Below are 24,719 nucleotides of genomic sequence, written 5' to 3'. Positions count from 1 at the left end.
TGCAAATCTTATTAAATGTATTCACATACCAGTTTACATGTTTGCAAGTGTGGTTGTATTTATTCACACATCACGTTATGCGCTTGCAAGTTTTGTTGCATTTATTCTCAAGAGAAGTTACATGTTTGCAAATATTTTTTGCAACTACAAAACTCATTATACAGGTGCAACTTATATTTCACATGTGCAAATCATACTTTACATGCTTGTATACTTGTCACTATTTTACCTCCATAGATATTTTACTACCCCCTTTAGAAGCTGGCGGCAATACACCTTATTGGTGTAGTCTGTCAATAAACCTAGAAGAAGAAGAAGAAGAAGAAGAAGAAGAAGAAGAAGAAGAAGAAGAAGAAGAAGAAGAAGAAGAAGAAGAAGAAGAAGAAGAAGAAGAAGAAGAAGAAGAATAATTAGTAGTGGGATCTCGCATTTTACAACGTGGTTTAAAAAAAGCACGTGGTCAAACGAAGCTTTGGATGTCATTGATGACGTACTTCTGATAAAGTGATACACGCATAGGCACAGTGCTTTGAATGCTGGGAACATGAGCGAAGACAGAACACGAGCTTTGGTTGGATGGGTAATACCCAGGCGAAAGAGATGGGACTGTGTGGAAGGGAGTTTAGTCCAACGGTAGTTATTCCTGTAAATCCACCATGGCTACTCCCGCCTCCAGTAGTTGATCTAGAAGTGTTGGAGAGACTACAGAAAGATAGGGAGGGTGTTGATCCAGTTGATTTCTTTAAGAGACGTCTGGAAACTGTGTATCAGGATTTTGTGGCCATTTACACAGATGGTTCAAAAGATCCAAAGACAGGACGTACTGGGTCAGCATTTATAGTGCAGGAATGTGGGGTGGAAGTCAGGAAACGTATTACAGATCATCTGGCTGTATATACGGCGGAGCTGATGGCCATGCTGTTGGCCTTGCAGTGGGTGGAGGAAGTCAAACAAGACAGAGTAGTTATTTGCTCTGATTCATGTGCAGTGTTAATGAGTCTCCAGTCCTTTAGCTCACGTAGCAGACAAGACCTGCTTTATGAGGTGCTACAAACCCATGGCAGGATTAAACAGATGGGTATACAGATAAGATTTACTTGGGTCCCAGCCCATGTGGTGGTGGAGGGGAACGAGGCAGTAGATGAACAGGCTAAACAAGCACTTAATAGTGTGTATATTGATGTTGAAGTTTCAATGAGCAAGGCAGAGGCAAAAATACTGATATATACAGTGATGGTGCAGAGATGGCAGGAGCAATGGAATAGAGATAATAAGGGAAGGCATTTATTTCAAGTACAGAGGAAAGTCGGGGAGGGGAGGACGGCAGGAAGGGACAGAAAAGAGGAGGCTATTTTTACAAGATTAAGGGTGGGAGACAGCCAGCTGAATAAGACATAAAATTTGATAGGAAAGCATCCATCAGAAAAGTATGATTATTGTCAGGAAACAGAGACCGTGGAGCATGTATTGCTACAGTGTGGGCAGTATCAGAGGGAAAGAGAGAGGATGAGATCTGTGTGGTCGAGGATAGAATAGACGCCGGAAGGGAAAGGAGGGGGAAAATTGAGTCCTTTGAGAAGGCAAGAAATAGATATTGGTTAGGAGAAATGCAGTATTATCATAAGGAGACGTATACTTGGATGAATGAGGAGGAATGGAGGGAAAAAGAGAGGCAGAGGAGGTCTAAGAGAGAGAGGGAGGAAGACTGTGAGTTTGAGTCGGTAACAAATGGCGGGGAAAAGGGAGAAGGTTTGTTAAAGAAGAGTGGTAGGAAATGTAAGCAAAGTGAGCTGAAGACAGGAGTAGAAATGGAAGAGGGTGAAGGTGAAGTGCTTGGAGCCAGAGGCTTGCACAGAGGGTCGGGATAAAGATGAGTCTGTGACAGTAGGAGTGAAGTTTGTGGAAAAAGTGGATCCTTGCCTTTTGGCTGATCCATTTGAGGTTTCAAGATGGGTGAAAAAAGCGTTGGGTATAGTGGAATCGGTGAGGGTAACCAGAAGTGGTCTAGTGATAATTGTTTGTGTTTCTGTTGGGCAGAGGGAGAAGGCGCTTAGAGTTAAACAAATGGGGGAAAGAATTGTGAATTGTTTCGCTCTTAAGAAAAGGGCGCCATTGAGAGGAGTGATTAATGGGGTAGCAGTAAATGTAAAAGTGGATCAACTGAAGGAGATGATTCCCGGTGTGTGTGATGCTCGTCGTTTGGTGCGACGTAAACAGGGTGGCGAGAGTGGGAAAACAGAAGAGTCATTGTCTGTTCTTTTAAGTTTTGAAGTTGAGTCTTTGCCGGATAAAGTGAAGCTTGGATATATAAATTATCCTGTGCGAGCATATGTGCCGAGTACGTTACGATGTTACAGGTGTCAAACTTATGGGCATGTGGCAGCAGTATGTAGGAGGGAGATTCCAAGGTGTGAGAAGTGTGCAGTAGGGCATGAGACTAAGGAGTGTGAAGCAGTGGAGAAAGTAGTGGTATGATTTTGTACATTTGCCCACTGAAAAAGACATGATCAGTCTATAATTTTAATAGTAGGTTTATTTGAACAGTGAGAGACAGAATAACAACAAAAAAATCCAGAAAAACACATGTCAAAACTGTTGTAAATTTATTTGCATTTTAATGAGGGAAATAAATATTTGACCCCTCTGCAAAACATGACTTAGTACTTGGTGGCAAAACCCTTGTTGGCAGTCACAGAGGTCAGACGTTTCTTGTAGTTGGCCACCAGGTTTGCACACATCTCAGGAGGGATTTTGTCCCACTCCTCTTTGCAGATCTTCTCCAAGTCATTAAGATTTCGAGGCTGACGTTTGGCAACTCGAACCTTCAACTCCCTCCACAGATTTTCTATGGGATTAAGGTCTGGAGACTGGCTAGGCCACTCCAGGACCTTAATGTGCTTCTTCTTGAGCCACTCCTTTGTTGCCTTAGCCGTGTGTTTTGGGTCATTGTCATGCTGGAATACCCATCCACGACCCATTTTCAATGCCCTGGCTGAGGGAAGGAGGTTCTCACCCAAGATTTGACGGTACATGGCCCTGTCCATCGTCCCTTCGATGCGGTGAAGTTGTCCTGTCCCTTTAGCAGAAAAACACCCCCAAAGCATAATGTTTTCACCTCCATGTTTGACGGTGGGGATGGTGTTCTTGGGGTCATAGGTAGCATTCCTCCTCCTCCAAACACGGCGAGTTGAGTTGATGCCAAAGAGCTTGATTTTGGTCTCATCTGACCACAACACTTTCACCCAGTTCTCCTCTGAATCATTCAGATGTTCATTGGCAAACTTCAGACGGGCATGTATATGTGCTTTCTTGAGCAGGGGGACCTTGCGGGCGCTGCAGGATTTCAGTCCTTCACGGCGTAGTGTGTTACCAATTGTTTTCTTGGTGACTATGGTCCCAGCTGCCTTGAGATCATTGACAAGATCCTCCCGTGTAGTTCTGGGCAGATTCCTCACCGTTCTCATGATCATTGCAACTCCACGAGGTGAGATCTTGCATGGAGCCCCAGGCCGAGGGAGATTGACAGTTATTGACAGTTTCTTCCATTTGCGAATAATCGCACCAACTGTTGTCACCTTCTCACCAAGCTGCTTGGCGATGGTCTTGTAGCCCATTCCAGCCTTGTGTAGGTCTACAATCTTGTCCCTGACATCCTTGGAGAGTTATTTGGTCTTGGCCATGGTGGAGAGTTTGGAATCTGATTGATTGATTGATTGCTTCTGTGGACAGGAGTCTTTTATACAGGTAACAAACTGAGATTAGGAGCACTCCCTTTAAGAGTGTGCTCCTAATCTCAGCTCGTTACCTGTATAAAAGACACCTGGGAGCCAGAAATCTTTCTGATTGACAGGGGGTCAAATACTTATTTCCCTCATTAAAATGCAAATCAATTTATAACATTTTTGACATGCGTTTTTCTGGATTTTTTTATTGTTATTCTGTCTCTCACTGTTTAAATAAACCTACCATTAAAATTATAGACTGATCATTTCTTTGTCAGTGGGCAAACGTACAAAATCAGCAGGGGATCAAATACTTTTTCCCCTCACTGTACCAGTACAGTGGGATAGGCAAGCAAGTGATATATGTTTCAGTAAGATTTGGTTTTTAGCGTTTATAGCAATGGTTATTAAATGTACTGCAGGGATGGAACGCAAATCGAAGAAAATTTAGGTTGTGGTGGCAGCTGCAGAGAGATATTTGGGTGTGCGAGACCTGACAGCAGAAGAGTTACAGGGAGTGTTAAGTGGTGATGTCCCATCATTTCAGGTTGAGGGCATGAGGTAGGATAGTGGAGAAGGGTGGGGTTAATTATTATTAGTAGTTTTGAAGTTGTGAGTGTAGTGTATTGGTAGGATATTTCTTTGGTTTGTTTTATTTATTTTTTAAGAAAAGATAAGATAAGGGAGTTGTACTCCAGTATAGTAGGTGGCGGTAATGCAACAAATTGGATGCCAACCGCCGTTAAACCTAATTGAAGAAGAACAGTGCTTCGAAGTTGGTTACTTAGCGATTTGGACGCATGCCTCGGAGCTCCAGTGTCAAACGTAACATCACTAATTAATATGCATATTTCAGCAATATTCAGGTCTTCTAGTTAAAAATATATTTTCTGCATTTCTGGAGTAGCTATAACGTTAGCTAGGTAGCTAGCTAACGTTTGATAGCTTTGCCAGATGGAGAAATAGCTATTTAGCTAGCTAGCCAACTTTACTTAGCTAACGTTATGAATTATTTGACTTTCAGGACGTGGAAGTTACAACTACTTGCAAGATTTAAAGAACAACCATGAGCACTCAAGTAAGTGAAATAATTCGCTAACGTTAGCCAAATCCAAGGTTAGTAGCTAGCTAGGTTATTTAGTAAGCTAGCTACTTCCTCGGTGCTGTAATGTTCTGTTGTTTTAGGTAGCTGGCTAACAGTAGCTGCTTGCTGGCTTGGTTAATCTAGCAAGTAACAAACACACAGGCGTGCTGAAATCAGCGTGCGTCTGTCTCAGACAGTCAGGTTAAGTCATTCTCTCAGTAAATCTGTCTGTTTGGGGGTGAACCAGAATCTTTATTTACAGGAGACGTTGAATATGGCGGTTCTCATTTTAAGACCAAGAAGCAGCCATTCACCAGCATTTCAAGTTTAATAACGTCAAAATAGGCTAGTGAGATACCCCTACCCGAGGTAGAACAAAACACAACCATGTTTTTTCACATCCCTAATGTCTCCCATTTATGAAATGGATGGTTGTGTAAAAATATTTTACTGCAAAAGTGGTTGAATATTTATGAAGAATGTAAGCTTTACTTTTTGGTAGCTGATTTAATAGACAACTTTCCAAGTCAAATGTGCTCTCATTCAGAGCTGTATCATCCTACCTGACAGAGATGTATACAGTTACATGTTTTGTTATGTTGTGGCTAGTATAATCTGCTCTAAGGAGAACAATTGGGCTCAGACGTCGGTAATTAAAAAATGTTGTGTCCAAGGTTTCTTGAACGATTTTGTATCTTTAGGCCATACTCTTGTAATTGGGTCAGGGGCCACAACAGATTATTTTTGAACCACCATGGATTTATCCTCAAATCCAAAATGGTGTCCAAAATCCAATATGGCTGCCATAATACCATGCAGGTTAAATCACAGGTAAATTCATTTTTCAGTTGTGTACAGCACCATAAAGACTGTTTTGGTGTAAATTAATTGTATTCTGAATCCAATATGGCCAACATGATTACACTTAAAGACCTTTGTCTGCATATAGGTTGTCTTTGTTTATTTTGTTTTGAATGTGTTATTCTGTCTTTAAAAGGGTTTCAAAAGGCTCTTGGTGTACAGTATCTAGGACTATGAGTCGCACTGCCATTCCTCTGTTTGAATACCTGAAGCCAAAAAATGTTCAATGTGTGTTCATGTTTAAATCTCATTCACACACTTACAGCATATCAACGATGGGCAATTCCGCAAAATATAATAACAAGCCTTTCACAACACAAGCACATAGTGCTTTAACCAAGTTACAGGAAAGCAACCTGTAATCCAACAGTCAGCTACTCTAGTAGCGTAAATGTACAACCCTAACCTTTTCCCTGACCAGCTTGTGCAGCTAACTGATCATTCTGGGATAGCTGCAGCGTCAAAGCCAGCATCCTTCCTGCATGACTGTCGGGGTATTGGGGCTGTGTGGTGATCAGTTTCCAATTCTACAACAGCAGGCACTCAGGAGATGCAGCTTGCATTTCAATGAGCCCCATGACTAATTGGAATGTTATCTCAGCCTGAGTGCTGGGGATTAGAGGTCTTCAGGGTCCAAAAAGTTGGACCCGTTCCGAAATGAACCTGGGGCGTTCCCACCCGGACCTGATATGCATAAATATATATTTTTTTAAATAAAGAGACCCATTCCGAATGGACCCGAAGAGAACTAGACCCGTTACGTATAGACCTGGTCAGATCCAGACTAGGTCCGATCCGAGTAAGGAAAGCAGCAGAAAACTACTTTATTAACCGGAGCTGATAAAGCGTGAGAGGAGCAGTTCTAGCAGGCGAGTGACATGGGGAGCAGGGAGGGAGAGACGGCAACCAAACAAGCCGACTTACGCTGTAGTTGACTAATAGCTGCCATAGCTAGGTTATTCATCATCAAATATGATTACGTAGTGCCTGTCTTGGACTGCATCAAACCGGGAGAAGCTACACTGAACAAAAATATAAACGCAACATGTGAAGCGTTGGTTTCATGAGCTGAAATTAAAGATCCCAGACATTTTCCATAAGCACAAAAAGCTTATTTTTCTCTAATTTTGTGCACACATTTGTTTATATCCCTGTTAGTGAGCATTTCTCCTTTGCCAAGATAATCCATCCACCTGACTAGTGTGGCATATCAAGAAGCTGAGTAAACTGCATGATCATTACACAGGTGCACCTTGTGCTGGGGACAATAAAAGGCCACTCTAAAATGTGCAATTTTGTCACACAACACAATGTCTCAAGTTTTGAGGGATTGTGCAGTTGGCATGCTGACTGCAGGAATGTCCAAGAGAGCTGTTGCCAGATAATTGAATGTTAATTTCTCTACCATAAGCCGCCTCAACGTCGTTTTAGAGAATTTGGCAGTACGTCCAACCATCCTCACAACCGCAGACCACGTGTATGGCGTTGTATGGTCGTGCGGTTTCCTGATGTCAACATTGTGAACAGAGTGCCCCATGGTGGCGTGGGGTTATGGTATGGGCAAGCAGGCATACGCTACGGACAACTAAAACAATTGCATTTTATCGATGGCAATTTGAATGCACAGAGATAACGTGACGAGATCCTGAGGCCCATTGTCGTGCAATTCATCCGCCTCATCACCATGTTTCAGCATGAAAATGCACGGCCCCATGTAGCAAGGATCTGGACACAATTCCTGGAAGCTGAACATTTCCCAGTTGTTCTATGGCCTGCATACTCACCAGACATGTCACCCATTGAACATGTTTGGGATGGTCTGGATCGACGTGTACAACATTGTGTTCCAGTTCCCGCCAATATCCAGCAACTTAGCACAGCCATTTGAAGAGGAGTGGGACACCATTCCATAGGCCACAATCAACAGCCTGATCAACTCTATGCGAAGGAGATGTGTCGCGCTGCATGAGGCAAATAGTGGTCACATCAGATACTGACTGGTTTTCTGATCCACGCCCCTACCTTTTAAAAAAGGTATCTGTGACCAACAGATGCATATGTATTTCCAGTCATGTGAAATTCATAGATTTCAAGGCACACCTGTTAATTGAAATGCATTCCAGGTCACTAACTCATGAACTGGTTGAGAGAATGCCAATAGTGTGCAAAGCTGTTATCAAGGCAAAGGATGGCTACTTTGAAGAATCTCAAAGATAAAATATATTTTGATTTAACACTTTTCGGTTACTACATGATTCCATATGTGTTATTTCATAGATTTGATGTCTTCACTATTATTCTACAATGTAGAAAATAGTAAGAATAAAGGAAAAACCTTTGAATGAGTAGGTGTCCAAACTTGACTGGTACTGTATGTGTGTATGTATACGTGTTGCCGCCCTAACGAGTCGTTGTCCCAAAAGTGTGAAGGCCATAGAAACGCATTAGGCTTATTTTGGCTTCACCTCTTCCTCTCCGGATAAAATCAATGACCTTTCCTGCTGCTGGATCAGAGTGATTTTATTGGAGTTGGATTTAGACCTCGTTTTGGAAGTACATACAGGCCGTGACAGCAGTAATGACAATAGTTGCTCAGCGAAACTCCATTATTTGGTAAGTACCGAACGTATTTTGACATTTTTAAGCTTGGAAAGCTGGTGTATGGCAAGTTGAATGGCTGCTTCCTGGGCTTAAAGGAGAATCGGCATATTCAACGTCTCCTGTAAGCTCAGATTCTGGTTCAGGTAGGGGGAAGCCATGTAAGGTGATTACATAATGAGTTGTGAAAGCTACCTGTGCTTGATTCAATAACAATTTATTTTCTTTCCAGTACAGTATTCTGTTCAAGCAAGAGCATGGTGAGTTTTGTCTAACTCATCCTCAATATTAACCCCCCTGTCCCAGACTCATTACATTTTGACATGAATATTTTCCTCTAAATGGAATGTAATTTTATTCTTGTAATTCCATTTTTGGTTGTTCTAATATGTGTGTTTGCCCATAGCCCACGACGATGCCATCTGGACTGCTGCGTGGGGCAGAAGTGAGAGGGATGGATTGGAGACAATAGTCACTGGCTCTCTGGACGACATGGTGAAAGTCTGGAAATGGTAATACACTTTTAATGCACCTTTTGAATCCAATTGAATTGAGCAAGTGCGGTCTACACTAAGTTGACTTCTCTCTTCTCTCTCTTTCCACTCAGGTCAGACGAAAAGTTGGAGTTGCAGTGGACCCTGGAGGGCCACCAGCTGGGTATAGTCTCAGTAGATGTCAGTCCCAACGGAGCCATAGCAGCCTCCAGCTCGCTGGATGCCCACATACGCCTCTGGGACCTTGAGTTCGGCAAGCAGATCAAGTCCATGGACGCGGGCCCAGGTAGGTCATTGTCTGGTGGCTTTTCAGCCACATTATGCATTATTACGAGGGCATTTGTAGCAGCAAGGCTGGGGACAATGCAATTTTCTTTCAGGAAATGTATGAAAACTCCATGAATTGAAAAATTCCATTTAGTTATTTTTTCATGATTTGGGATTGACCCCAACCTTGATGTTAAGTGTGTGCAACATTGAAGATTAAATATTATGGTCAGATGTGGTTCATAGGGTCAGGTTTTGTCAAGCTGCCACCCTTTACAAAGCTCACATGGCTCAACTGAGTGACCACGACCGACAAACTTGCAGCCAAAGCTATTGACATGATATGTGACATGACATGTTCCCCTATGCAATTGTGTATGATTTGTTTAGTTGTTGACTAATTGTAATTCAGGCCAGTGCCATAGGAGTTACAACTCTATAAATTGGTTATAAAGCCTGCTGAGCTGACTATCCCTGTGTCTGTTCACACTGTACAGTATCCTCAAGGGTCACCCAGGATGACACCTTTATTCTGTTTCTCTCCTCGTTCCAATCAAACAACTTGAGGAGAAACAAAGTAGCGCAGAAGTGTCATGGCTTTTACTTCTGTGGGCTTCAATGACCCCCTCATGTTTTCTCTCTCTGGTTTTCTGTGTTCAGTAATGTAATGAAGGGTCTTTTGTCTCATTCCAGTTGATGCGTGGACAGTAGCCTTCTCCCCAGACTCCAAATACATTGCCACAGGAAGCCATCTTGGAAAGGTCAACATCTTTGGGGTTGAAAGCGGCAAGAAGGAGTACTCTTTGGACACCAGAGGGAAATTCATACTGAGTATAGCCTACGTAAGAAACAATCAAGATTGAATGTCGTGTTTATTGTGGGCCATTTTACTGATCATTGCAGTGGAACAAGTGTTCACTCAAAATACATGTTATAGGTCGTCTCATCTCCCCCACACACACATTTTTCACACTTATACAGTGTTCGCTAGTTTCAACAACATAAAACAGTGAAATCTGTATTTTGACAGCACTAGGCCTTTTTATAATAACACCATGCACACATACAATTAGCATAAGGGCTCTCCATTTGCACTCTGGGAGAGCAATTTGCGCAAATTACTTAATGCGCATCTCTGTAAATGCACTACACCCAACACATAGGCTAGTCGTTATGAGTTATTATGTTGACTCGAGTATAGAACATTTCTGGGAACACAATTATATTTCTAATACTTGTTTCGATGTGTCACTTATGGGGATATGCCTTAGGGCGGGGTCACAAGCTCAAAGTATCCAATCACACAACATCTGTTGGACAGGTCGTGTGGCGAATGAGGTGAGCCCCTCTCCTCCATAAAGGGAGCCACTCGCCCGCCAACTGGTCATTCTCGTGACTTCTTTGCGGAAGTGACTGTGTTCACTGAAAGCTTTCCTCAGAGTGACTAGATTCCTGCCTTCCTACTGAACCGTTCTCAGGCTACCCGCTGATGAATGTAGGACATCAGCTCCTGTTGATAGTGTTGAGTACAGACTGAAAGGTACGTTTTGCTTAGCGTATAATTCATCTCCGTTTAGCTAGTGCCACACGGCTAGCTATCGAGACTTTGTTAGCTCTCGCCGCAAGGCTTTAGCTAACTTGGCTAGCTAGCTGCAAGGCTAGCTAGCCACACAAAGGGGTAGCTCTCGCCGAAAGGCTTAAGCTAACCCATCTAACTCACCGCAAGGCTAGCTACACCAAACTAGCTTTTCTACCTGCAACGGTAGAATTGCTAGCTCTCCTCTGGCGTTTAGCACAACACGCTCACAGGCCGTGTTGACTAGACTGACCACCCTAGCTTCACAGCCCGACGCTCGAGAGACACACTGTTCGTGGAGAGACAAAGAAGGCATGCGCTTTCTCTGGCAAGCAGTGTGCTAACTAGCTAGGCTATTAGCCACGAGGCAAACGCTAGCTAGCACACACTTTGCTTGAGGAATACTATTCCTCTGAGCCATGGAGCCTGCTACCCTTGCACAGGGAGAACCTAGCAGGCCTCCTGGCCCCACCCTTGAACTGGCACACCCGTGCCAATGCGGGGCGACGATAGCAGGAAATGATACACACCCCTGAGCACGCTGCGACATCACCCGCTAACCTGCTAACTCCCTTCACCGGCGAGTGCACAGAGCAAACCCTAAACACAACTTGTCGCCCTCGCAGCCTTCGGGCAATGAGGCTAACCCACATACCCTACCCTCTTGAGAGGAGGCTACAGTTGAAGTCGGAAGTTTGCGTACACCTTAGCCAAATACATTTAAACTCAGTTTTTCACAATTCCTGACATTTAATCCTTGCTAAAATTCCCTGTCTTAGGTCAGTTAGGATCACCACTTTATTTTAAAAATGTGAAATGTCAGAATAATAGTAGAGTGATTTATTTCAGCTTTTATTTATTTCATCACATTCCCAGTGGGTCAGAAGTTTACATACACTCAATTAGTATTTGGTAGCATTCCCTTTAAATTGTTTAACTTGGGTCAAATTTTTTGGTAGCCTTTCACAAGCTTTCCACAATAAGTTGGGTGAATTTGGGCCCATTCCTCCTGACAGAGCTGGTGTAACAAGGAGGGTTGTAGGCCTCCTTGCTCGCACACGCTTTTTCAGTTCTGCCCACACATTTTCTATAGGATTGAGGTCTATTAAAATGCTCAGAATGTGTCTCCGAGTGCTTGGGTTGATGGCATCCACCATTTCCATATTAACGCGGGGACTACTGAGAAATACTTTCAGCGTTGGGGTGCTGACCACCTTCGCCTGTGTCCACAGATGGCGGTGACCAAGGACTGTCTCTCGGCTCTCCGCCACCTTTGATCTTCGTTTCAGGCACTCCTCTAGGGCAGGGTTTCCATTAGCTGGCAGATAAATACAATTTTGCACAGGCCAATTGTCCGGGAGAAGAAATAATGGCATTGCGAAATTAATTTTAGCTTATTCATTGATGTAGATACCAGTCAATGTAAATACATTTGACAGGTCATGCTTATTGGTCTATAGGTTAATTTGCATCATTTAGTGGAATGAAATTGGCGCGTGTATATTCGTTATTTACATTTGTCATTTAGCAGACGCTCTTATCCAGAGCGACTTACAAATTGTTATGTATCTTATTAATCACACGCATACAGATAGAGCGCCTTTGAGCAAAAATATGTCAGACCGCGCGAGGGCTGCTGCTGCAGCATCTCAAACTGCAAATGCATAAGCAACGAAGGTGGGTTTCATCAGCACATCACTTTGCAATGAGCTGGAGGCAGTATGCATTTTGAAAACATATTTGTATTGATTAGGGATCACCATTAGCTGGTGCCAAGGCAGCAGCTACTCTTCCTGGGGTCCAAACACATTAAGGCACTTATATTACATATAAAACAAAAGATAAAACAGTACATCATACAACATTATTACACCACCACATACAAAATGTATAATACAACCATACAACAATATTAATGTACGTGAGTGTAGAGTGCATGTACTAGCGCTTGTGTGTGTAGGCGTCTGTACCTTGTGTGTCTTTTCAGTCCCCGCTGTTCCTTAAGGTATATTTGTATCTGTTTTTTAAATCTGATTCTACTGCTTGCATCAGTAACCTGATGTGGAATAGAGTTCCATTTAGTCATGGTTCTATGTAGTTCTGTGCGCCTCCCATAGTCTATTCTGGACTTGGGGATTGTGAAGAGACCTCTGGTGGCATGTCTTGTGGGGTATGCATGGGTATCCGAGGAGTGTGCTATTCGTTTAAACAGACAGCTCGGTGCATTCAGCTTGTCAACACTTCTTACAAAAACAAGTAGTGATGAAGTCGATCTCTCTTCCACTTTGAGCCATGAGAGATTGACATGCATATCATTAATGTTAGCTCCCCGTGTACTTTAAAGGGCCAGCTGTGCTGCCCTGTTCTGAGCCAATTGTAATTTTCCTAAGTCCCTCTTTGTGGCACCTGACCACACGACTGAACAGTAGTCCAGGTGCGACAAAACTAGGGCCTGTAGGACCTGCCTTGTTGATAGTATTGTTAAGAAGGCAGAGCAGCACTTTATTATGGACAGACTTCTCCCCATTTTAGCTACTGTTGTATCAATATGTTTTGACCATGACAGGTTATAATCCAGGGTTACTCCAAGCAGTTTAGTCACCTCAACTTGCTCAATTTCCACATTATTCATTACAAGATTTAGTTGAGGTTTAGGGTTTAGTGAATGATTTGTCCCAAATGAAATGCTTTTGAAATATTTAGGACTAACTTATTCCTTGCCACCCATTCTGAAACTAACTGTAGCTATTTGTTAAGTGTTGCAGTCATTTCAGTTGCTGTGGTAGCTGATGTGTATAGTCATCCACATACATAGACATACTGGCTTTACTCAAAGCCAGTGGCATGTCGTTAGTAAAGATTGAAAAAAGTAAGGGGCCTAGACAGCTGCCCTGGGGAATTCCTGATTCTATCTGGATTATGTTGGAGTGGCTTCCATTAAAGAACACCCTCTGTGTTCTGTTAGACAGGTAACTCTTTATCCACAATATAGCAGGATGTGTAAAGCCATAACAAGTTTTTCCAACAGCAGACTATGATCGATAATGTCAAAAGCCGCACTGAAATCTAACAAAACAGCCCAACAAACTTTTTATAATCAATTTCTCTCAGCCAATCATCAGTCATTTGTGTAAGTGTTTGTTGAATGTCCTTCCCTATAAGCGTGCTGAAAGTCTTGTCAATTTGTTTACTGTAAAATAGCATAGTATCTGGTCAAACACAATTTTTCCCAAAAGTTTACAAAGGGTTTGTAACAGGCTGATTGGTCAGCTATTTGAGCCAGTAAAGGGAACTTTACTATTCCTAGGTAGCGGAATGACTTTTGCTTCCCTCCAGGCCTGAGGGCACACACTTTGTAGTAGGCTTACATTTTAAGATATGGCAAATAGGAGTGGAAATATCGTCCGCTATTAACCTCAGTAATTTTCCATCCAAGTTGTCAGACCCCGGTGGCTTGTCATTGTTGATAGACAACCATTTTTTCACCTCTTCCACACTCACTTTACGGAATTTAAAAGTACAATGCTTGTCTTTCATAATTTGGTCAGATATACTTGGATGTGTAGTGTCAGTGTTTGTTGCTGGCATGCCATGCCTAAGTTTGCTAATCTTGAAAATGAAAAAAATCATTAAAGTAGTTGGCAATATCAGTGAATTTTGTGATGAATGAGCCATCTGATTCAATGAATGATGGAGCCGAGTTTGCCTTTTTGCCCAAAATTTCATTTAGGATGCTCCAAAGCTTTTTAATATCATTCTTTGTCATTTATCTTTGTTTCATAGTATCTTTTTTTATTTAGTTTAGTCACATGATTTCTCAATTTGCAGTACGTTTGTCAATCGTTTGTGCTGCCAGACTTATTTGCCATAGCTTTTGCCTCATCCCTCTCAACCATACAATTGTTAAATTCCTCATCAATCCATGGGAATTTAACCGTTTTGAGTAATTTTCTTAGTGGGTGCATGCTTTTTAGTAACTGGAATAAGCAATTTCATAAATGTGTTAAGTGGCTACTATATTGTGATCAATACATCCTATGGATTTGAATACTGCTTTAACGCACATTTCTGCAGCATTAGTAAAGACGTGATCAATACATGTTGATGATTTCATTCCTGTGCTGTTTGTAACTACCCTGGTAGGTTGACTGATAACCTGAACCATGCTGCAGGCACTGGTTACAGTTTGAAGCATTTTCTTGAGTGGGCAGCTTGATGAAAGCCAGTCAATATTGAAATCACCTAGAAAATATACCTCTGTTGATATCACATACATTATCAAGCATTTCACACATTATCCAGATACTGACTGTTAGCACTTGGTCTATAGCAGCTTACCACAAGAATGGGCTTTAAGTGAGACAAATGAACCTGAAGCCATATTACTTCAACAGTATTTAACATGAGATCCTCTCTAAACTTGATAGGAATGATGTTCAACACACTGTGCTGCCAGTCAGTGTAGGGCGCGATACACAACATTTTTAGGGTGGGGATGGAGGAAGAGTGCTTTGAAGCTCTGGGCATTTTGTTATGACATGCATTATCTGAGTTAGGCCTACAGAATTATACCTACGGAGGAGTGGCTTCTATGGAGGAACTTTGAATATCTTTGAAATTCCGAGTTGGTTTAACGTTGGACCATTGCAAATGTTAGCTAGCTAGCTAATAAGTTTGTGTTTGCAGAGCAGTACTAGAATTAAAAACACGTCTTACCTTTTTTGTAGTTAATAAATCCAATGTGAAACGTGATAACTATAGGATCCTTAACTAGCATTGGATTTCTGAATTACACTTGTAACATTGTCAGTAGGCTATAGTAACCTATGCTTCAGAAGGGAGGGGCAGGTAGCCTACGCACACCCACTGGCAAAGATGTCCAGCTGGCAGGCAGACGCTGCAGTAAGTTTCTGAGTGACAGAATGAGGGCTTTGCATAGGTGTTTTTTTGCGATTTGTGGGACTGGGAAAAAATGCCCGGAACGTAAAATAACGTTATCAACCGGTTCCCATGCTTTTAACCACCTAGTTGATTTCCACGTCCCGCGGCAATCTAATTAGCATAATAAAAAAATCCCCTTTTTAAACTAGTTTAAGCTAGAGATCTGTATTTTTTTGCATTGGATGCATCTCAATCCACCACATCCGCAGTGAAAGGTGGCAGAGCTAGAGCCGTGTTTGTCAGAGAATGAGACATCCCGAAAATCTGTCTTCTCATGAAAACGTTTGTAGCGTCCAAACTATTATGACCCCTCTATGGAAAGATTACTCTCACGAACATCATGGTGTGCTCCGTTTTGCTCTATGAACCCCCCCCCCCCCGTAATAGCAAGGGTTTACAGCCCCCGGGGGGCCTGAGGGCTCATTCCTGCAGAGGTATGGCTACCTCTTGGGCACTGTTCAAAGGCAACATTTGCAAGGCGTCATGTTGGGCCACCCCTCATACTTTTGAGGTTTTACCGACTGGATGTAACTGCACCTTCATTGGCGCGTACTGTCTGAGACTGAGGGGTGATGCTATTGGAACTACCCTGGCTTTGAAGAGCATGTCTGCGTTACAGGAGTTGGCCATATCCCATAAGTGACACGTCGAAACGAGTATTAGAAATAGAACTTTGGGTTACTTTCGTAACCCTGGTTCTATGAGAATACGAGTGAGATGTCACTGCTTTTCCCTGCTTGCAAGAGCGCAAGGAAGAGAGGCATGCTCGAGAATAACCAGTTGGCGGGCGAGTGGCTCCCTTTTATGGAGGAGAGCGACTCACTTCATTCGCCACTCGACCTGGAGGAGAGGGACTCACTTCATTCGCCACTTGACCTGTCTCTGACAGACACTGTGTGATTGGATACTTCGAGCTTGTGACCCGCCCTGCTTTTCCCATAAAACCAGGGTTACACAAGTAACCTAACATTTTAAAGAACTGAGTGGCTGCTGATCAGACTTTTCCCTGACCTTTTTTTCAGAGCGCTAAAGGTCCCGAAGCTTATGCGCATGTTTATTCTCTACTTTAAGTAGTATAGAACAGGCTACTGGCGCTTGTTTAATATAGTTAGATGAAAGCTGAATCAATGTCTGCAAGAACCCCCCCCCCCACCCCACATTTTTCTCTCATGTGGCCAAAACTCAATAGTGCGTACCTCTAGGCAAAATATCAAATCGTATGTCACATGCGCCAAATACAACAGGTGTAGACCTTACCGTGAAATGCTTACTTACAAGTCCTTAACCAACAAAGCAGTTAAGATAAATAAGAGTTAAAAAAAGATGTACTAAATCAACACTAAAATAACAATAACGAGGCTACATACGGGGTACCGGTATCGAGTCAATGTGGGGGGGTACAGGCTAGTCGAGGTAATATGTACATGTAGGTAGGGGTGAAGTGACTATGCATAGATAATAAACAGCGAGTAGCAGCAGCAATGGTTCAGGTAGCTTTTCAGCAGTCTTATGGCTTGGGGGTAGAAGCTGTTGAGAAGTCTTTTGGACCTAGACTTGGCGCTCCGGTACCACTTGCCTTGCGGTAGTAGAGAACAGTCTGACTAGGGTGGCTGGAGTCTCTAAATTTTTAGGGCCTTCCACTGACACTGCCTGGTATAGAGGTCCTGGATGGCAGGAAGCTTGGCCCCAGTGATGTACTGGGCCGTACGCACTACCCTCTGTAGTGCCTTGAGGTCGGATACCGAGGAGTTGCCATACCAGACGGTGATGCAGCCAGTCAGGATGCTCTGGTGCAACTGTATAACTTTTTGAGGATCTGAGGACCCATGTCAAATTCTCCTGAGGGGGAATAGGCATTGTCGTGCCCTCTTCACGACTGTCTTGGTGTGTTTGGACCATGATAGTTTGTTGGTGATGTGGACACCAAGGAACTTGACGCCCTCGACCGGTAGGCTAGCTACAGTTTAACACCATCTGCTCTAAATTTCACTCACTTTACATCATTCAACTACTTCGAAACGACACTATAACTCTGATCTAAATGCATATTCCCATGAGACTGAGATCAAATGGTTGGTATGGAGATGCTGCATGGTTATTTCACCGGTAAAACTATAAGCGTTATCATTCACGATTGACAGTGCAAAATGTGAAGGGAAAGACCCAACAAATCTGTGTGTAAAGTAGAGGTAAAGAAACATGCGCAGAAGCTTTGGGACCTTTAGCGCTCGGGAAGAAAGGTCCAGAAAAGTCGGATCCGCAGCCACAGCCTTTAAAGAATTGGCTGTGCTGCAACTATCAAATGTTCCTGATAATTAATTAACTTCTTCAGCTGGCAATGGTATCATAGTTTTTATCCCACATTTTGCCTTTGACTACACCAATAACATCTAGTTAAACGTTAAAATACAACAGTTCAAAGCAAGCTTTATAACTATCAGAAATACTTGAATTTGATATTTCCCTATTATTTTCTTCCCCAGAGTCCAGACGGAAAGTACTTGGCTAGTGGAGCTATAGATGGAATCATTAACATCTTTGACATTGCCACTGGGAAACTACTCCATACGCTCGAAGGTACATTCTCTGGCCTCTGTGTCCCTCAACTACTTTTCTTCCACTCCATCTCAGTAGCTAGGTTTCCATCCAATTGGCGACAGGTTTTCATGTGAATATTCTAAAATCAGCATAAAAACAATGTGCATTTTCCCACCAGAGATGTTTCCATCAAATTGACTTGTTGCGGATAAATTCCCATGTAACAAATAAAAAATACAAGTAAATGGGTTTCTACCGCATTTAACTCTACTGATCATTTTTGTCGCGAAAAGAAAGTGTTATATAGCGAATGTGGTCTTTACACGTGCGCTCTAGTCATCAGCTCGCAGACAGTGGGAATAGGCTAGCTACACATCTATTATGTACAAAAGAGTGAGATTTATTTTTATTTGTCAAACTGCAGCCAACCACCAATCGTCATGTCACCAGAATAAGACCCTTGATATTTATTGGAAAGCAGCATCAAGCTCATCACTGTGCACTTTAAACACCCTGTGAAGTTCATTATAACTTATTTCATCTGAAGCCTAATAAACTTAATGCTTTCCCGAGTCATAGTGGGATAATATACCATTGTGTGATTCCAAGTTTAGTCGATATGGTTATTATATCAATGTTTGCACATAAAGGCATTTCTACCATTTCTTGCATAATTCATTTTACCGGCACAAAAAGAGCCCACCTTAGCGTATTTTGTTTTGTCGACATTTGGAAAGTTTACTGAAACATTTGCTTTTTCCATCAGGCCTGTTGTGAAATGTATTTGTTTTATCAAATGTACTTAACTCTCATAAAAAGGTTGGATGGAAACGTGGTTAGTGAAACATTTCACTGGCTGCTATGTGACTCAATCTACAATGGACAATGTAATGCGTCTTCAAATTGAAGGGGTATAGCTCTCACGAATTGTCAGCACTATATCTCTGTCTGAAGACAAGCTGTGTGTGTGTGTGTTTTAATCGAGCATGCTGTCTCCCTCTCTGTAGGTCACGCCATGCCTATCAGATCGCTGACGTTCTCTCCAGACTCACAACTCTTGGTCACTGCCTCAGATGATGGCTACATCAAGATTTATGACGTGTAAGTTCACTGGGGAGTTAATGGCCATCTGACTTGACTGCTCTCATTTTAGGGTATTGTGGTGTAGAATTAGAATCCTACAGACTGTTCCAAATAAAACAATTTATGGCTGTATTGCTTTGTGTTTTTAAGGCAATGTATCTATGAATTGAATGTTGGGGATATATTTGACATAACTTTCTAAATCTTGGTGGTTCTCTTTTGAGATCCAAATGAAATGTCAAATTACAGTATGTCGCACAGGTCCACGCTGACTTCCAGTGATGGCTCACCCTGAAATCACCCCAAAGTCTGTCAGACCTTTTCAGACCTCAGCAGTGGTCTGATGCCAAGCAGAGTCCCTATTCTCATATGTTGCTGTTGCTATCACGCTCCTTTTTTGGAAGACAAAATAACTATTTGAAAAAAGTATTAACTGACGCAGATATGGTTGCAAAGCTACCAGTAATAATATGGCAACCTTTTGTTAATTTATAAATATATAGTATATTTTTATATCGTCCATGAGTTTCTAGTGGTTAGACCATATGGTTCAAGAGAAAATAGCCTATTTAATGAAAAAAGCATCTAATCAACAATGGCATTATTTTCAATTAACTCTGCAACTCTTCCAACTATTGACTTTTTTCACAACTGCCACCAGTTTGGAGCCAAAGCATTGACAACAAAGACATGGTAAAATAAATAAGTGTGTAAATATAAGAAAACAACAGGTTTTTAGAAATGTTTGCAAATGAATTCAAAATAAAAAACAGATACCTTATTACATAAGTATACAGACCCTTTGCTATGAGACTCGAAATTGAGCTCAGGTGCATCCTGTTTCTATTGATCATCCTTCAGATGTTTCTACAACTTGACTGAAGTCCACCTTTGGTAAATTCAATCAATTGGACATGATTTGGAAAGGCACACACCTGTCTATATAAGGTACCACAGTTAACAGTGCATGTCAGAGCAAAAACCAAGCCATGAGGTCAATGGAATTGTCCGTAGAGCTCCGAGACAGGATTGTGTCGAGGCACAAATCTGGGGAAGGGTACCAAAACATTTCTGCAGCATTGAAGGTCTCCAAGAACACAGTGGCCTCATCATTCTTAAATGGAAGAAGTTTGGAACCACCAAGACTCTTCCTAGAGCTGGCCGCCTGGCCAAACTGAGCAATCGGGGGAGAAGGTCCTTGGTCAGGGAGGTGACCAAGAACCCGATGTTCACTCTGATAGAGCTCCAGAGTTCCTCTGTGGAGATGGGAGAATCTTCCGGAAGGACAACCATCTCTGCAGCACTCCACCAATCAGGCCTTTATGGTAGAGTGGCCAGACGGAAGCCACTCCTCAGTAAAAGGCACATGACAGCCCACTTGGAGTTTGCAAAAGGCACCGTCACGTCTGGAGGAAACCTGGCACCATCCCTACGGTGAAGCATGGTGGTGGCAGTATCATGCTGTGGGGATGTTTTTCAGCAGCAGGGACTGGGAGACTAGTCAGGATCGAGGGAAAGATGAACGGAGCAAAGTACAGAGAGATCTTTGTTGAAAATCTGCTCCAGAGCGCTCAGGACCTCAGACTGGGGCGAAGGTTCACCTTCCAACAGGACAACGACCCTAAGCACACAGCCAAGACAACGCAGGATTGGCTTCAGGACAAGTCTCTGAATGTCCTTGAGTGGCCCAGCCAGAGCCCGGACTTGAACCCGATCGAACATCTCTGGAGAGACCTGAAGATAGCTGTGCAGCGACGCTCCCAATCCAACCTGACAGAGCTTGAGAGGATCTGCAGAGAAGAATGTGAGGAACTCCCCAAATACAGGTGTGCCAAGCTTGTAGCGTCATACCCAAGAAGACTTGAGGCTGTAATCGCTGCCAAAGCTGTTTCAACAAAGTACTGAGTAAAGGGTCTGAATACTTATGTAAATGTTATATATATATATATATATATTTGTTTTTTTACATTTACAGGAATTTCTAAACCTGTTTTTGCAAAAGTATGGACACCCCTTCAAATGAGTGGATTCGGCTATTTCAGCCACACCCGTTGCTGACAGGTGTGTAAAATCGAGCACACAGCCATGCAATCTCCATAGACAAACTTTGGCCTTACTGAAGCGCTCAGTGACTTTCAACGTGGCATCCTGTCATAGGACCTTTCCAAGTCAGTTCGTCAGATTTCTGCCCTGCTAAAGCTGCCCCGGTCAACTGTAAGGGATGTTATTGTGAAATGGAAACGTGTAAGAGCAACACTGGCTCAGCCGCGAAGTGGTGGGCCACAAGCCCACAGAACGGGACTGCAGAGTGCTGAAGCACGTAAAAATCTGTTGTCCTTGGTTGTAACATTCACTACCGAGTTCAAAACCTGCCTCTGGAAGCAACGTCATTACAAGAACTGTTCGTCGGGAGCTTCATGAAATGGGTTTCCATGGCCGAGCAGCTTGCACACAAGCATAAGATCACCATGCGCAATGCCAAGCGTTGGCTGGAGTGGTGTAAAGCTCACCACCATTGGACTCTGGAGCAGTGGAAGAAATGTGTTCTCTGGAGTGATGAATCACGCTTCACCATCTGGCAGTCCGATGGACAAATCTGGGTTTGGCGGATGCCAGGGGAACGCTACCTGCCCCAATGCATAGTGCCAACTGTAAAGTTTGGTGGGGAAGAAATAATGGACTCGGGCTGTTTTTCATGGTTCGGTCTAGGCCCCTTTCAGTTCCAGTGAAGGGAAATCTTAAGGCTACAGCATACAATGACATTCTAGACGATTCTGTGCTTCCAATTTTGTGGGGAAGGCCCTTTCCTATTTCAACATGACAATGCCCTGTGCACAAAGCGAGGTCCATACAGAAATGATTTGTCGAGAGCGGTGTGGAAGAACTTGACTGGCCTTCACAGAGCCTTGACCACAACCCCATCGAACACCTTTGGGATGAATTGGAACACCGACTGCGAGCCTGGCCTAATCGCCTAACGTCAGTGCCCGACCTCACAAATACTCTTGTGGCTGAATGGAAGCAAGTCCCTGCAGCAATGTTCCAACATCTAGTGGAAAGTCTTCCCAGAAGAGTGGAGGCTGTTATAGCAGCAAAGGGGGGACCAACTCCATATTAATGCACATGATTTTGAATTGAGATGTTCGATGAGCAGGTGTCCACATACTTTTGGTCATGTGGTGTATTTGATTAACACTTGGAAAATGTTGTTTTGCAGGCAGCATGCCAAGTTGGCAGGCACTCTAAGTGGCCACGCGTCCTGGGTCCTCAACGTAGCTTTCTCCCCCGACGACACGCATTTTGTGTCCAGGTAAAGTGTGTATGCTTGCTTGTGTTAAATCAGTAACAGTTTTTGTTTTTAATAGTGAGATCCCAGATCATATTTGATGTGATTTAATAATGGCAGGTGCCAAGGTCTAATTCAAAGACCATAGAACCATTGTCACCTGCATTTCTTTCACCAATCCAGTCATAACTTCAATGATGGGAGAAGGAAGAGACCCTATTTCCAAAGTGCTCCAACAAGTTTTTTTTGTTTCACACACATTCAGATTTTTGGGCTAGAGTCTACAAACTACAAATGACAGGTGTGACTCCAAGAATAAAGTGTTTTGAATTATTGGGGATGACAAGAAAAATTACTTTTTTGTCTTTGCTCCTCTCAGCTCCTCAGACAAGAGTGTAAAGGTTTGGGACGCCAGCACCAGGGCGTGTGTCAACACATTCTTCGACCATCAGGACCAGGTGAGAACATTCAGTCAACTCCCAACGGCTAATGGAACATTTTGTTGATCCTGAGGACCATACATTTGATATAGAAAGCACTTCTCGTTTTACAATCTAAAAAGTGCATTCAGTGAAGTGCATGTTGGGTGAACAGGACTCATAGCCTTAATCCGCCATATTATTTTCACCTACAGTCTGATCACAAAAGAAAGAAAATGAGGGAAGGGATTAATAAGACCATTTGGTCTAACAGCCATATACAATACAGTACACTCATCTCTCACCCCCTTTGGTGTGATAGTGGCTGGCCACTCAAAACAGAATATGGGAATTGATGTGGCTGTTGTCCTACTATGCCCCCTCCTGTCTTTCTGTTATGTCTCAGCGCTGGCAGACTGAATAATCCGAGCTGTCGTTAGTCTCTACTGCAGACGCCTGTAGGGAGGCTTAATCTTCTCTGGAAGAAAGCTACAAATGTACAGACATTGCTCTGAGGAGAGGAGAGATCAGAGGCAGTCGAGTGTCTAGTCTGCTTTCCATTTTTAGCCTCTGTCTGAATGAAAGCTGCTGGGAAGTCAGAATGATACGGCCAAGTGCAGCGGATAAAATAATCTTTATTTTGTAGCAGTGTCTCTCGTTCCGACTGGTCACAATAGACGGAGGAGCTCTTCTTGCTTTTCAGAGGTCGACAGTGTGTAATGGGTTATTGATGAAAGAACATCCCTTGGTTGTCCCACCACAATTTGCTCATTTCAAAGGGTGCATTTATTTTACAGAATAGTAAAAGATCTGAAATCTTGTCTGAATACATTTAATGGTGCAGACAAGATGCAGCCTTCCGTCGTACAACTGCATTCTAAACTGGTTTTGAAATGCCTGCAGTGTATTTTATGTGACATGGTGCGTTTTGACAACTGTGCCGCTGTTTTTACACTTAACAGCTGCCCTGAATGTTGTTCAAGTCTTGTCTGCTGTTTTCCCCCCCTAGGTGTGGAGTGTGAAATACAACGGCACAGGTTCTAAGATCGTATCTGTTGGAGATGACCGGGCCATCCATATCTACGATTGTCCCATGTGATGCATCAGCTCTCATTCCTACCACCTCTCCCAGCAGCAGACCAGGCAGCCTGAATACTGGCACTCTTAAACCAAGGGAAGCAGGGCGTTCTAGTAAGAGGACCACAAGAACATAGCTTATCTTGCCTGGCTCATCCTGCTTATGGTGCAGCTCAATATTCTGACTTGCTCTCCTTCCTCATCTGCACTGATCTGAAAACATAACAGGCATTTGCATTCACAAGCCCTGCTCCTTCTCGTGGAGATGGAAGGTGAGGAGAGGAAGTCTATTTAGACTATTGAGATGCACCTATGGCCTAGCTCAGTCAGAATAGCCCATGGTTGCTCCACTGAGCCAGAGCTAAACTGCTCTGGATTCATCCACTGAAATCCAACAATGATTGCGGAAGAGGTTCAATGTCATTGATTATTTTGCACTTCACTGTACCTGGCCCTCCTTTTTGTTGTACTCAAAATAAAGGATTTTTTGTATTTTCATTTCCCCAACTAATTTAAGTTAATGCTCCTTCCTACCAGTGCATGATTTATTCAATTAACTTTAACATTTGCTGTAAATTATTTTCAGAATGGTAACCTAGTAATTTGTGGAGATCTAAACTGTCTGCCGCAAATGAAATTACCGCAGATGTTTCCCAGACAGTTTGAATGTTTAGAAAAACAGTTACCGTACACAGGATTTCTGCAAATTGACAGACTTCAGTGAAGTGTGGGCACGCAATTTTAATCGTCAGAACTTCCATCTTAGGCTGGCA

At 42.9% G+C, this 24,719-nt stretch overlaps 1 protein-coding gene across 1 annotated transcript; it reads left to right on the top strand.

The window, feature by feature from the left end:
- Positions 1-4,475: 4,475 nt before the first annotated feature.
- Positions 4,476-24,444, top strand: skic8 (SKI8 subunit of superkiller complex). Its single transcript, XM_084169173.1, has 11 exons — positions 4,476-4,547; positions 4,747-4,800; positions 8,498-8,525; positions 8,672-8,777; positions 8,873-9,045; positions 9,720-9,868; positions 18,027-18,120; positions 19,089-19,182; positions 22,382-22,474; positions 22,830-22,908; positions 23,879-24,444. The coding sequence occupies exons 2-11, from the start codon at positions 4,789-4,791 to the stop codon at positions 23,966-23,968; spliced, it is 918 nt and encodes a 305-aa protein (XP_084025299.1). The 5' UTR covers positions 4,476-4,547; positions 4,747-4,788; the 3' UTR covers positions 23,969-24,444.
- The last annotated feature ends 275 nt before the right edge of the window (positions 24,445-24,719 follow it).

Source organism: Coregonus lavaretus, assembly GCF_964263955.1.
Source record: "Coregonus lavaretus genome assembly, chromosome: 9".
NCBI lineage: Eukaryota > Metazoa > Chordata > Actinopteri > Salmoniformes > Salmonidae > Coregonus > Coregonus lavaretus.
The sequence above is the reverse complement of the archived record's forward strand: the minus strand, read 5'-3'. Positions and strand labels throughout refer to the sequence as shown.